The sequence below is a fragment of the Bos taurus genome, chromosome 10, assembly GCF_002263795.3.
Source record: "Bos taurus isolate L1 Dominette 01449 registration number 42190680 breed Hereford chromosome 10, ARS-UCD2.0, whole genome shotgun sequence".
Lineage (NCBI taxonomy): Eukaryota > Metazoa > Chordata > Mammalia > Artiodactyla > Bovidae > Bos > Bos taurus.
The window spans coordinates 87,302,161-87,315,845 of record NC_037337.1 but is presented as its reverse complement, the minus strand read 5'-3'; the positions used below and the strand labels follow the sequence as shown (position 1 = coordinate 87,315,845).

The 13,685-nt window shown below is 42.8% G+C and overlaps 1 protein-coding gene across 1 annotated transcript in view; it reads right to left on the bottom strand.

Moving 5' to 3' along the window:
* IFT43 (intraflagellar transport 43) overlaps nt 1–13,685 on the bottom strand; it is a 103,798-nt gene that overhangs the window by 55,934 nt on the left and 34,179 nt on the right. Inside the window, 1 exon segment of the mRNA NM_001040521.2 lies at nt 3,066–3,130. Within this exon segment, the coding sequence (NP_001035611.1) occupies nt 3,066–3,130 (65 nt within the window).

Sequence of the window (13,685 nt, the reverse complement as noted above, 5' to 3'; positions counted from 1 at the left end):
AAAGCCGATTTCTTCAACAAGGGGTGATGGGAAAACTCGATAGCTACATGTGAAAGAATGAAATTACAACATTCTCTAATACCATATACAAAAATAAAGTCAAAATGGATTAAAGGCAGGAATGTAAGACCGGATACTATAAAACTCACTGAGGAAAACATAGGCAGAACACTCTGACACAAAATTGCAGCAATGCTTTTTTTTTGGATCTCCTAAAGCAAAGGAAATAAAAGCAAAAATAAACAAAATGGGACCTAATTAAACTTAAAAGTTCTTGCACAGAAAAGGAGACCATAAACAAAATGAAAAGACAACAAACTGAATAGGAGGAAATATTTGTAAATGACAGGACCAATAAGCAGTTAATATACAACACATATAAACAGCTCATAAGATTCATATTAAAAAAAAAAAAACACCAAACAACTCAATTAAAAAATGGGTGGAAGAACTGAACAGACACTTTTTTCAAAGAGAAAATGCAGATGGCCAACAGGCACATCAAAAGATGCTAGATATCACTAACCATCAGGGAAATGCAAATCAAAACCACAATGAGATACCTGTCATACCTGTCAGAATGGCTATCATCAAAAAAAAGGCACACAAACAATAAATGTTCGTAAGGATGTGGAGAAAAGGAAACCCTACACACTGCTGGTGGGAATATAAATCGGTGCAGGCGCTGTGGGAAACTGAAGGTTTCTAAAAAAAAACTAAAAATGGAACTACCATATGACCCAGCGACTACACTCCTGGGTATACACTCAAAAAGCAAAAACACCAATTTGAAAAGATACATGCACCCCAAAGCATGTTCAAAGCAGCATTATTTACAATTGCCAAAATATGGAAGCAACCTAAATGTCCATCAACAAAGTGACTGGATTAAGAAAAATGGTGTACACACACACACACACACACACACACACACAGAATGGAATACTACTCAGTCACAAAAAGAGCAAAATTTTGTCATTTGTAGTGACAGAGATGGACTTGTAGGGCATTATACTAAGTGAAAGAAGTCAGGCAGAGAAAGACAAATACTGTGTGATTTCACTTATCTGTGGATTCTAAAAAAATACAACAAATTAGTGAATATATCAAAAAAGCAGCAGACTCACAGGGAACAAACCAGTGGTTCCCAGTGGGGAATGGTGGTGAGGAAGGGCAACACAGCGAAGGGGAGTGGGAGGTCAAACTGGTGGGTGTAAGGTTCAAGGATGTATCACACAACACAGGGGCAGATAGCCAATATTCTATAATGATTACAATGGAACCTTTAAAAACTGCATAAAAAGCAGAGGACTGGCCTGTGGGCCACAGTTTGCTAAGTCTTAGTATATATAAACAAATAAGGATACATTAAAAATTTATACATACACTTATTTATTTTGCAAAAAGAAGTATAGGAAGGGTAAACCAGAAACTAATAAAAAAGTTACCCATAGGAGATGAATAGAAATGAGGTGAAAAGAATAAAGATGGGAGTAGGATATCTCTGAGTATATTTTTCTATATCATTTGGAGACAATAAAAAGTATACAGTATCATTTGTTCTTGCCAAAAACCCTTAATTTGAATCTAATCATGAGGAATCAATCAGCAAAATCCAGAATGTGAGACATTCTACAACTGACCTGGATTCCTCAAAAAAGTCAATACATTGGGTGAAGTTATGGTAATGGGGAAGGGGAGCTGGAAATATTTTAAAGTGTAAAAGATTCTAAAAAGAGATAGAACTACCAACACAATATATGAACTCTGATTGGCTCCTGGAACTATAAAGGACATTGTGGAGACAACTGGGGAAATTCAGACTATATTTTAAATATTATTAAATCATTATGAAATTTCTTAGATGTGACAATTATACGGTGGTTATTTGGAGAATGTCAGTCTTTAGAGATTCATGCTAGAGTATTCAGAGATCAAATATCATGATGATTGCATCTTGTTTTCAAATGCTTCAGGAGAGAAGAAAGCATATGTGTGGTGTGTGTCTATATTTAGAGGTGGGGAGAGGAACAGAGGAGGAAGAGGGGAACACTGGAAAAAATATTTTTGATAATGCTATTTTCAAGGCAACAATTGCTGAAAGAAATTCAGAACAAAAGTAATACCTATTCTTTGAGAAAAGGAAATTCCTCTCCTGAGTTTATCTTTAGTTAAACTATATTGTTGGCCAAGTGCAGCAAATATATATACATATATATGTGTATTGGTTGACCATTCATCTAAGACTTAGTACAAGGGAACTGAAGGCCAAAATGATTTGTAATCCAGCAGTAACTAACAGGCAATTCCAATCTGTTTAGAAAAGTAACTTAAAGAAGAACACCGAATGTCAAAATATGGACGAACTTTTAAAACATTACGCCAAGTGGAAGAAGCCACTCATAAAAGACCACATAATACAGTAAGTCCCCAACATAAAACCTTCAAGTTGCAGACTTTCAAAGATGCAGACGTGTGTGCCAGTCCCTGTGTGCCAGCTGCTGAACTGCACTACTGTGCTTTTCAAGGTACTACATTATAAGATTAAACATGTTTTATTTTTTGTTTGTTTTTTTATGTATGTATTGTTTGTGTAAGAAGTGTTATAAACCTGTTACAGTACAGTACTATGCAGCTGAGTGTGTTAGCCGCGTACCTAGGCTAACTCTGTTGGACTTCTGAACAAGCTCTCAGAATGGAACTCGCCTGCATGCAGTGGACTTATGGCACGTGATTCCATTTACAAGAAATGCCCAAAAACGGCAAATCAGAGTCAGAAAACAGGTTGGTAGTTGTCTAGGGCAGGGGAGCTTGCGGGGAAAAGGGCAGTGATTGCTAATGGGTATGGGGTAGGAAGAGGTGGTGATAAATATGGTCTAAAAGTGATTGTGGTGATGACAGTACAACTCTGAATACACTAAGAACGACTCAACTGTACATTTCCAATGGGTGAACTGTCAGGTATAGGAATTACATCTCAACAGAGCTGTTATAAGAAAACAGAAGAACGACACAGAAGCACAGCATTCCCCGTTCCACCCCAACCCTGAGATGCTGGCACTCACTTGGAAACCTTCACGGAGGCCTCTGCCCAGCGTCCTTGCCGGCGGGGTGGCTTGGGAGGGGGAACCTGCAAGGGACAGAAGCCACAAAACAGTCACTCAGCATCACCGTTCCAGCAAACCGGGGCTGAGGTTAAGGTCACCTAAACCCTCCTTCAACCTACCAAAAGCTTCTGAATCAAAACACAATACTATGAAACCTGCGTGCTTTCAGACCTTTCATACCAGGAGGGCAGTCTGGCACTGTCAACTGAAAGCCCTAGAAATGCTCGCACTTTCTGAGCCAACAATTCTAACCCCAGGAATTTATCGCAAGGAAATAATCAGTGAGAAATGTAATGTCATTTTTAAATATAGGGAATAACTGGAAACAATCAAGGGGGTTAGTCGCTCAGTCATTCTGACTCTTTGTGACCCCATGGACTGCAGCCCACCAGGTTCCTCTGCCCATGGGATTCTCCAGGCAAGAATATTGGAGTGGGTTGCTATTTCCTTCTCCAAGGGATCTTTCCGACCAGGGATTGAACCCAGGTCTCCTGCATTGTGGACAGATTCTTTACCGTCTGAGCCACCAGGGAAGCCCTCAGAAACAATCAAAATGGACATCAACAAGGAATTAAGTAAATCACGAAATACACACGTGAAAATACTATACAATAATGAGAAACTGTTAAAAAGAATAATGATATGAGTTAATGATATAAATGTTATATAATGTTACATTATGATATAAATGTTAACTTTTTGAAACATATTGCAAAACAGTAGGTACATGCTTCTGACTTTGTGAAAGAAAATCATATACATAATACCATACATGATTGAGAGGAAATCCAGTGATAGAATTAAGGCAATTTTTCTTTTTTCTTATGTGTACATTTTCTAATTCTTTTTTTTTTTTACCAGTCAACTTATACCACTTTTACAAACAGAAAAGTATGAGACAGGCTTGCTTCAAAGATATAAAACTCAATCGGTGGGTTAAAAATCTACTTAAGTTATTTGGGCAAGAAGCATTCACTTGCAATAGATACATTCAGAAACCCAAGTCCAGGAATTCTTGTCTAATTATTTCAACTAAAAATACCAAGGTGGGAATTGACCAATCTACTGAAATACACTGGACAAAAGAGCAAAAGCCTTTCCTATTTTGAATGACCCAGGACTCATCTAGGACTGCTGAGTTACCAATTTTCTGTTTTCTAAGAACCTCACATAATCATAACTGCTGTTCTCAGTCTGAGGAGATTTTTAGATAAGTGGACTAAAATGGTGATTGACAAACTTTTTCTAAAAGGGCTAGGTGGGAAATATTTTTGATTTTGTGGGTTGCAAAGGCTCTGTGTCCGACCCTTTGGAGACTCCATGGACTGTAGCCTGCTAGGCTCCCCTGTCCATGGGATTTTCCCAGCAAGAACACTGGAGTGGATTGCCATTTCCTTCTCCAGAAACAAGAAGTGGGCCAAATTTTGCGGGAAGTATGTAGTCTGCAGTCTCTGGTGCTAAAATCACTGCAATATCCTTTCAATTTGTTGCTTAAAATCTAACTTGCAGCTTGGAAAAAATTTTCATTTATTTATTTTAATTGGAGGCTAATTAGTATACAATATTGTGGTGGTTTTTGCCATACTTCGACATGAATCAGCCACGGGTGTACATGTGTCCTCCCCCATCCTGAACCCCCATCCCACCTCCCTCCCCACCCCACCACTCTGGGTTGTCCCAGAGCACCAGCTTTGAGTGCCCTGCTTCGTGTATTTTGTGCCCTGCTTTGTGTACTGAACTTGCACTGGTCATCTATTTTATTATGGTAAAATACATGTTTCAGTGCTATTCTCTCATATTGTCCCACCCTCACCTTCTCCCACATGGTCCAAAAGTCTGTTCTTTACATCTGTGTCTCTTTTGCTGTCTTGCATATACGGTTGTCATTACCGTCTTTCTAAATTCCATATATATGCATTAATATACTGTATTGGTGTTTCTCTTTCTGACTTACTTCACTCTGTACCTCATTAGAATGGACTCAAATGCATTCTTTTTTATAGCTGACTAATATTCCATTGTGTATATGTACCACAGCTTTCTTATCCACTCATCTGCTAATGGACATCTGGTTTGCTTTCATGCTCTAGCTATTGTAAACAGTGCTGCAATGAACATTGGGGTACACGTGTCTCTTTCAATTCTGCTTTCCTTGGTATGTATGCCCAGCAGTGGGATTGCTGGGTCGTATGGCAGTTCTGTTTCCAGTTTTTTAAGGAATCTCTACACTGTTCTCCATAGTGGATGTACTAGTGTGCATTCCCACCACCAGTGTAAGAGGGTTCCCTTTTCTCCACACCATCTCCAGCATTTACTGTTTGTAGACTTTTTGATGGCAGCCATTCTAACTGGCATGAGATGGTACCTCACTGTGGTTTTGATTTGCATTTCTCTGACAATGAGTGACATTGAGCATCTTTTCATGTGTTTGTTAACCATCTGTATGTCTTTGGAGAAATGTCTGTTCAGTTCTTTGGCCCATTTTTGATTGGATCATTTATTTTCCTGGTATTGAGCTGCATGAGCTGCTTGCATATTTTTGGAGATTAATTCTTTGTCAGTTTCATTTGCTATTATTATCTCCCATTCTGATGGCTGCCTTTTCACCTTCCTTAGAGTTTCTTTCATTGTGCAAAAGCTTTTAAGTTTAATTAGGTCCCATTTGTTTATTTTTGTTTTTACTTCCATTACTCTGGGAGGTGGGTCATAGAGGATCTTGCTATGATTTATGTCAGAGAGTGTTCTGCCTATATTTTCCTCTAAGAGTTTTATAGTTTCTGGTCTTACATTTAGATCTTTAATCCATTTTGAGTTTCTTTTTATGTATGGTATTAGAAAGTGTTCTAGTTTCATTCTTTTACAGGTGGTTGGCCAGTTTTCCCAGTAACACTTGTTAAAGAGATGGTCTTTTCTCCATTGTATATTTTTGCCTCCTTTGTCAAAGATAAGGTATCCATAGGTGTGTGGATTTATCTCTGGGCTTTATATTTTGTTCCATTGATCTGTATTTCTGTCTTTGTGCTGTATACTGTCTTGATGACTGTAGCTTTGTAGTATAGTCCAAAGTCAGGCAGGTTGATTCCTCCAGTTCCATTCTTTTTTCTCAAGATTGCTTTGGATAGTCAAGATTTTATGTGTTTCCATATAAATTGTGAAATTATTTGTTCTAGTTCTGTGAAAAATACCATTGGTAGCTTGATAGGGATTGCATTGAATCTATAGATTGCTTTGGGTGGTATACTCATTTTCATTATATTGATTCTTCCAATCCAAGAACATGGTATATTTCTCCATCTAATTGTGTCATCTTTGATTTCTTTCATCAGTATTTTATAGTTTTTTATATATAGGCCTTTTGTTTCTTTAGGTAAATCGATTCCTAAGTATTTTATTCTTTTCATTGAAGGAGACTATAGCAAAAATCAACAAAACTAAAAGCTGGTTCTTTGAGAAAATAAATAAAATAGACAAACCATTAGCCAGACTCATCTAGAAAAAAAGAGAGAAGAATCAAATCAATAAAATTAGAAATGAAAATGGAGAAATCACAACAGACATCACAGAAATACAAAAGCTCATAAGAGACTACTATGAGCAACTATATGCCAATAAAATGGACAACTTGGAAGAAATGGACAAATTCTTAGAAAAGGATAACCTTTCAAAACTGAACCAGGAAGAAATAGAAAATCTTAACAGATCCATCACAAGCATGGAAATTGAAGCTGTAATCAAAAATCTTCCAACAAACAAAGGCCCAGGACCAGAGGGCTTCACAGCTGAATTCTACCAAAAAGTTAGACAAGAGCTAACACCTATCCAACTCAAACTCTTCCAGAAAACTGCAGAGGAAGGTAAACTCCCAAACTCATTCCACGAGGCCACCATCACCCTAATCCCAAAACCAGACAAAGATGCCACAAAAAAAGAAAACTACAGGCCATATCACTGATGAACATAGATGCAGAAATCCTCAACAAAATTCTAGCAAACAGAATCCACAATATATTAAAAAGATCATACATCATGACCAAGTGGGCTTTATCCCAGGGATCCAAGGATTTTTCAATATGTGCGAATCAATCAATCTGATACAACATATTAACAAATTGAAAGATAAAATCCATATGATTATCTCAATAGATACAGAGAAAGCCTTTGACAAAATTCAACACCCATTTATGATAAAAACTCTCCAGAAAGCAGGCATAGAAGGAACATACCTCAACATAATAAAAGCTATATACAACAAACCCACAGCAAACATTATCCTCAATGGCAAAAATTGAAAGCTATTCCTCTAAAATCAGAAACAAGACAAGGGTGCCCACTCTCACCACTACTATTCAACATAGTTTTGGAAGTCCTAGCCACAGAAATCAGAGAAGAAAAAGAAATAAAAGGAATCCAGATTGGAAAAGAAGTAAAACTGTTTGCAGATGACATGATGCTCTAGACAGAAAACCCCAAGGACATCACCGGAAAATTACTAGAGCTAATCAATGAATATAGTTAAGTTGCAGGATACAAAATTCATACATAGGAATCCCTAGCATTCCTATACATTAACAATGAGAAAACAGAAAGAGAAATTAAGGAAACAATCCCATTCACCATTGCAACTAACTTGCAGCTTTTTAAGAAAACATTCCTTCAATGTGCTGAAATACATTTAACTTCTGATGTTTTTATTTTACACCAAGATGCACTCCCTTTCCTGGTTCTCCCATAGCCTGCCAAGGATGAGCGCCATCGGGAGACTGGGCCTTTCTGTCGGGAGAGGAAGAACCTGCTGGAAAGGCCTGATGGAGGAGAAGCCAAGACTTGGAAAGCCTACATCCAAAAGACATAACTCCCGAGAAACCTAGGCAGTACTTTAGAGAAAACAATCTTGGGTAATGGCGCTTTGTACTCTCAGAAATGACAAAAATGTGGGAGTAGAAAGTGAACTAGTGCTTAGGTTCTCAGCAGGGCACCCACAGAAGATGAAGGAAGAGATCCCACCGTCAATTCCCAGTCCACACATCCTTTTTTGGTGTCTCTGCCACCCACACTCACCTGTCCCAAGGAGAAGCCTTTCATCCCAACACCCCTCCTTCCTAAGACACAGCTGAGTGAACTAGCAATGCACTAGTCAGACCCAGTCAGAAACAATCCAGTTCTTGGTCCCAGAAATCTGGAATTGAAGCTCAGAGGTTAGGCTGCTCGGACCGCACCAAGTGCTGGAACTGTAAGGACCAGCTAGAATCAGAATAAAGCCAAATGGACACAAGCCAAAGTTGTGTATAAGCAGAGATCGGGAACCTTGTCTTGGTCAGCTCTTATTGTGCTTGCAAAGGTTAAAGAGATTGGAACTGAACCGTATCAGGTGCCTCCAGGAGGTTTTAAACCAATCTGGCTCACAGCTTTCTTCCCTATGCTTTTGCAGATAACATCCCACTCTCCTTTACCCTAAGGGTAGGACCATCTTGTGACAAGGGGCATTAATGAATTTGGAGGTCACAAACTAGGAACCACAAGTTTGGTCTGGCCATACAGTGGCTTTTGTCTGTTTCTAAATTTAAATTACTATTTTAAAAACTGCAAGATTTCCGCACAAAACATCAGTTTCCGACTTCTCTCGGAAAACTGGACGCTCTAGTGGCTCTGGGGCTGAGCAGCAGCCGCCCTCTGGTGACTGGACATGTGCGTTCCGGTTTGCCACAGTCCCCACCCACCCTGCCTGGCTCCTTCCTGCCCCGTCAAGTGCCAGTGGACATCTATTACGATGGCGATCATGCTGCTGTTTCTCTTCCAGTACAGCATTCCCTCCGGTTCCTATGACAACAGGAAGTGGGAAAATGAAAGCTGTGTCCAGTGTTTTGACAAAAACGGGAATGAGCATATACTTCTTGGTTGGAAGTGGGATCTCTTTACCGCATCAGCGTGCAGACCGCAGGTGTGCCTGTGCCTAACCCTAGGCCTGCTTCACTTCCCCAGGCGCCCTGCCTGCCCCTGGGGCTTCCGGGTGTTGGAAGGACAGGAGGAACCCATGTGAAATCCATGGTGCCCACAGGGTCAAGAGGCCCAGATCTACCTGGCGCTTTTCCACCGAGAGCCTGCAAGAAGAGAGGGATCCTGCTGCCTCGGCGCTTTTCCACCGAGAGCCTGCAAGAAGAGAGGGATCCTGCTGCCTCGCCAAGGTTCCTCAACCTGTGTGTCACAGCCCCGCCTCCATTTTCTGCCATGGGGTGTGGGTGACAAGGGGGCAGGAGATGCAGACACCAGACTGGGGAAGGATTGTGAGAGACTAGGCAGCAGGGAAAAGGGGTATAAGTGATATCAAATGAGGTCAAGATGCACTCACTTGAGAAACCACTAACCTGTTGAGGGATTAAACGAGTGACTACATGGTAAGTGCTCAGAGCAGGGCCTGGCACATAGTAAGTGCTGGATCTTTACTGTTAGCAGCAGCAGCAGCATCACTAATGTCAATATAGGAAAGGTTAGACCACGTGTAATAAAATACACCACACCATCTGGGGGCAAGATTCCTCTGAGCCTGGCCTGAGCTGTCATTTTGATGATTAATCCATCATATGGTTCATAAAGTTCCCTAACATTCCCAGGGCTTCCCTGGTGACTCAGCTGGTAAAGAATCTGCCTGCGATGCGGGAGACCAGGGTTCGATCTCTGGCTTAGGAAGATCCCCTAGAGAAGGGAAAGGCTACCCACTGCAGTACTGTGGCCTGGAGAATTCCATGGACTGTACAGTCCTTGGGGTCGCAAAGAGTCGGACACAACTGAGTGACTTTCACTTTCACAAGATTCCCAAACCCAAAATGATCTGCTTTATCCTCTTCAACTACAAACCTCAGAAAGTCACAGCCATTGGGAGGATGAGTGAGAATCCTTTCCGTCCAGAGGTCACACAAAGACACGGTTCCTCTCATCTTTCCATTCTGAAACCGTGGCAACTGCTAACCCTGCAGCTTCCAAACAGAAAGACCACCATCCAAGTCACTCCTCCACAGCCAGAAGACCTTAATACCTCGTCCCCAAATCAAAGGGACTTGTGCACTAATAACTGAAGACTTCAGGAGCTGACAAAATGCTGTAAAAACTGCATAGGCTGCTTTTCCTCGAGATCACTAAGAGTTACAAAGACCTTCTCTACACCAAATGGGCAGGGTTTAGCGGCCTTCCCTGCTCCCCACCAGGAGTCTTGGCTACACTTGGGAGACAGCACTGAAGTGGCTGGGAGATGGGGGTAGGTAGAACTCAGCTCTCTGCAAGGTAGGGCTTGGGTGTTTAGTGGGGGGTTGTCTTTTCTGATGGGGAATCCCTAAGCTCATGATTTAGTACCCTGAGTCCAAGGGTAAGAAAAAACATTGTTTTGTAAATCTTCCTAATGAGTCTTATTATGGCCACCCACAAATACCCTATCTGCATGAGACAAATGTAATTAACCTCTACTAAGAAGGCAATGGCACCCCACTCCAGTACTCTTGCCTGGAAAATCCCATGGATGAAGGAGCCTGGTAGGCTGTAGTACATGGGGTCGCTAAGAGTCGGACACGACTGAGGGACTTCCCTTTCACTTTTCACTTTCCTGCATTGGAGGAGGAAATGGCAACCCACTCCTGTCTTCTTGCCTGCAGAATCCCAGGGACGGGAGAGCCTAGTGGGCTTCCGACTGTGGGGTCGCACAGAGTTGGACACGACTGAAGCAACTTAGCAGCAGTCAGTTTAGTCACTCAGTCATGTCTGACTCTTTGTGACCCCATGGACTACAGCACGCCAGGCTTCCCCATCCTTCACTATCTCCTGAAGCTTGCTCAAACTCATGTCCTTTGAGTCAGTGATGCCACCCAACCATCTCATCCTCTGTCGTCCCCTTCTCCTCCTGCCCTCAAACTTTCCCAGCATCAGGGTCTCTTCCAGTGAGTCAGCTCTTTGCATCAGGTGGTCAAAGTACTAGAGCTTCAGCTTCAGCATCAGTCCTTCCAGTGAATATTCAGGGTTGATTTCCCTGAGTTTAAGATTGACTGGTTTGATCTCCTTGCTGTCCAAGAGACTCTCAAGAGTCTTCTCCAGCACCACAGTTCAAAAGCATCAATTTTTGGGTGCTCAGCCTTCTTTATGGTCCAACCCTCACATCCGTACATGATCCAGTGATAAAGGCTCCTTCCCAGAATTCAACTTTGCTCCTCTGTGGAGAGCTGAGTGCTGCCCTACACACACCAGGTGAGTTAGAGAAAGCAGAAGTCATCCCTGTTCTCAAATGAGACCCCAGTCCAGTGAGGCCAGGAAGACGCAGAACTCAGGGTGTATCAGGTCTTTGAGAAATCTACGTGGTGGACATCCGGCTTAATCTGAAACTACAAAGGCCACACTAGAGAGGGGACGCAGGCATCAGGGATGGAGGAACTGGGGCGTCCTTCCAGGGAGATGCTTCATCCAGAGTCCAAAGGTGCAGCTGAGGAGGAAGCCCTCGGCCATGCGGCGGTTCCACTGAATTTTGCCGTTTTCTCATCACCTGTGGTGGTTTTTTGGAGAAGGCAATGGCACCCCACTCCAGTACTCTTGCCTGGAAAATCCCATGGATGGAGGAGCCTGGTAGGCTGCAGTCCATGGGGTCGCTAAGAGTTGGACACGACTGAGCGACTTCACTTTCACTTCTCACTTTCATGCATTGGAGAAGGAAATGGCAACCCACTCTAGTGTTCTTGCCTAGAGAATCCCAGGGATGGGGGAGCCTGGTGGGCTGCTGTCTATGGGGTCGCACAGAGTCAGACACGACTGAAGGGACTTAGCAGCAGCAGCAGCAGGGGTGGTTTTTACTGGGCCACACTCTCCTGGGGCATCATTCAGGCAGTGCTCTGAGCAGCACGCATAAGCTTGCAAGACAGACATGAAGGCTACACAGAACCGTAGCAGATGGGCAGTGCTGGGGACGAGGAGACTGACAGAAGCTTTACGGGGTAAGTGGGGCTTACCCTGCACTGGGGAGATGAGCAGAAATGAAAAGGAAAAGCAATCCAGAAGCAACTCGAAAAGGTGCCATGCTACCAGGACAGCACATAACACAGGGGCTGTAGCAGATGCTGCTCCCCGATCATCGTCCTGGTGGGGAGCCAAGGTCCTCAGCAGCCGTTATATACAGTGCTGGCTGGAAGTGAAAGCTGATGCGACTTGATCATAATGGAGTAGTTTAAAATCAGGTGCAAACGATCTGTTTGAAAATGTAAGCAATGACTGGCTTTTCACAGTATGATTTAAAAGGTCTGGTGGGTTCTTCTGTGCAGACAGTCTAGCCCCTGAAAGCCTGGCTCCTCTCCGTAAAAGCTATGACGATGTCATGGAGACACCTGTTAGCACTGTTTCAGAAAGAGCCCTGAGCTGTCTCTCCAGGACAATTTGAAACACGGGACACACTCTAAACCGAGATGCTACCGTTGCTCCTTTTAGAATCAGCTGCCAGGACTGCTACGTTCTCCCAGCCACGGTGACAGAGAAGATGCTGGGGGCACTCTGGGAGCTGGAATGCTCTCCCCAGCGCACGGTCAGAGCCCAGTCCTCACAGGGAGCTCTGAGAAACCGTCACCCTTCATTACAGAGCCCTCCATTCGGACCAGGGGAGGTCCTGCCCACCAGGTGTGGGTAAGACAAGAGGAGACATGAATGTGTAATTTATTATTTCTCAAATCGTGTGTGTCTGAGGTCTCGGTGCAAAGGCCTAGGCATTTAAAGAAAAAGGAATTGACTCTTGCCCCATCCTTGAAACTAGAAACTCAGTCTAAGACAGTGGTGACGTTTTTCATGGAGCCCACAAACACCGCAATCCTCCTTGACCAAGCACTTGGGGAGACACTACCAATCTGTATGAAGCATGGCTCTGGGAGAAATCTGTTTCCTAGCCCTGTGTTAGGAAAGAGGGGGAAAAAAACCTAAAACCCTGGATAGGTGAGACAGAATAGGGCTCAAATGGATCTTAAAAATGAAGAGAGGACCCAGACCTAGAATTCAAAAGCCCTGGTTTATTCTTCACATTGCTCCACTTCTGAAATTCAGAGGCACAGCCCCAAGACATCTGCTGGGCAAACGATTTCCAATTTTGGCAGATTTAGTGCCAGGTAATGTTACCCAAACTTATTTTTTTTTTTAAAAAAAGAAAGTCTTAAAATGTGCAACACCAGTAGGGACAAAATAGGAGTGGGTGACGGTAGCCCTGAGGCAGTACATCCCTCGCGTTCTCTCCTAAAAGCTGGAGTCATATCTCGAGTGTGGGAAAGCGGCACAGCCTGCCGGGGCTGCCGCCTGATGGACAGAGGGGCCAGGACCCCGCATAGCTCCTGGAGAGAAGCAAAAATGTGCTCTCTCCAAAAATAAACAGGCGCAGGAATGACTGCGAGTAAAGGGTTGGAAGCACGTGACCAGTGGTTGCGGTCCTGAAATACCAGCTTTCGACAAAAAGGAGGCAGAGAGCAGGAAATTCAGGAAACAGCCACTTTATATGGTCTCATCCGAATGGGCAAGGATTCAACTAACTGGAATTACCAAGTCACAGGGAGCCTCGAGGGCTAGACTTGTTTCTGA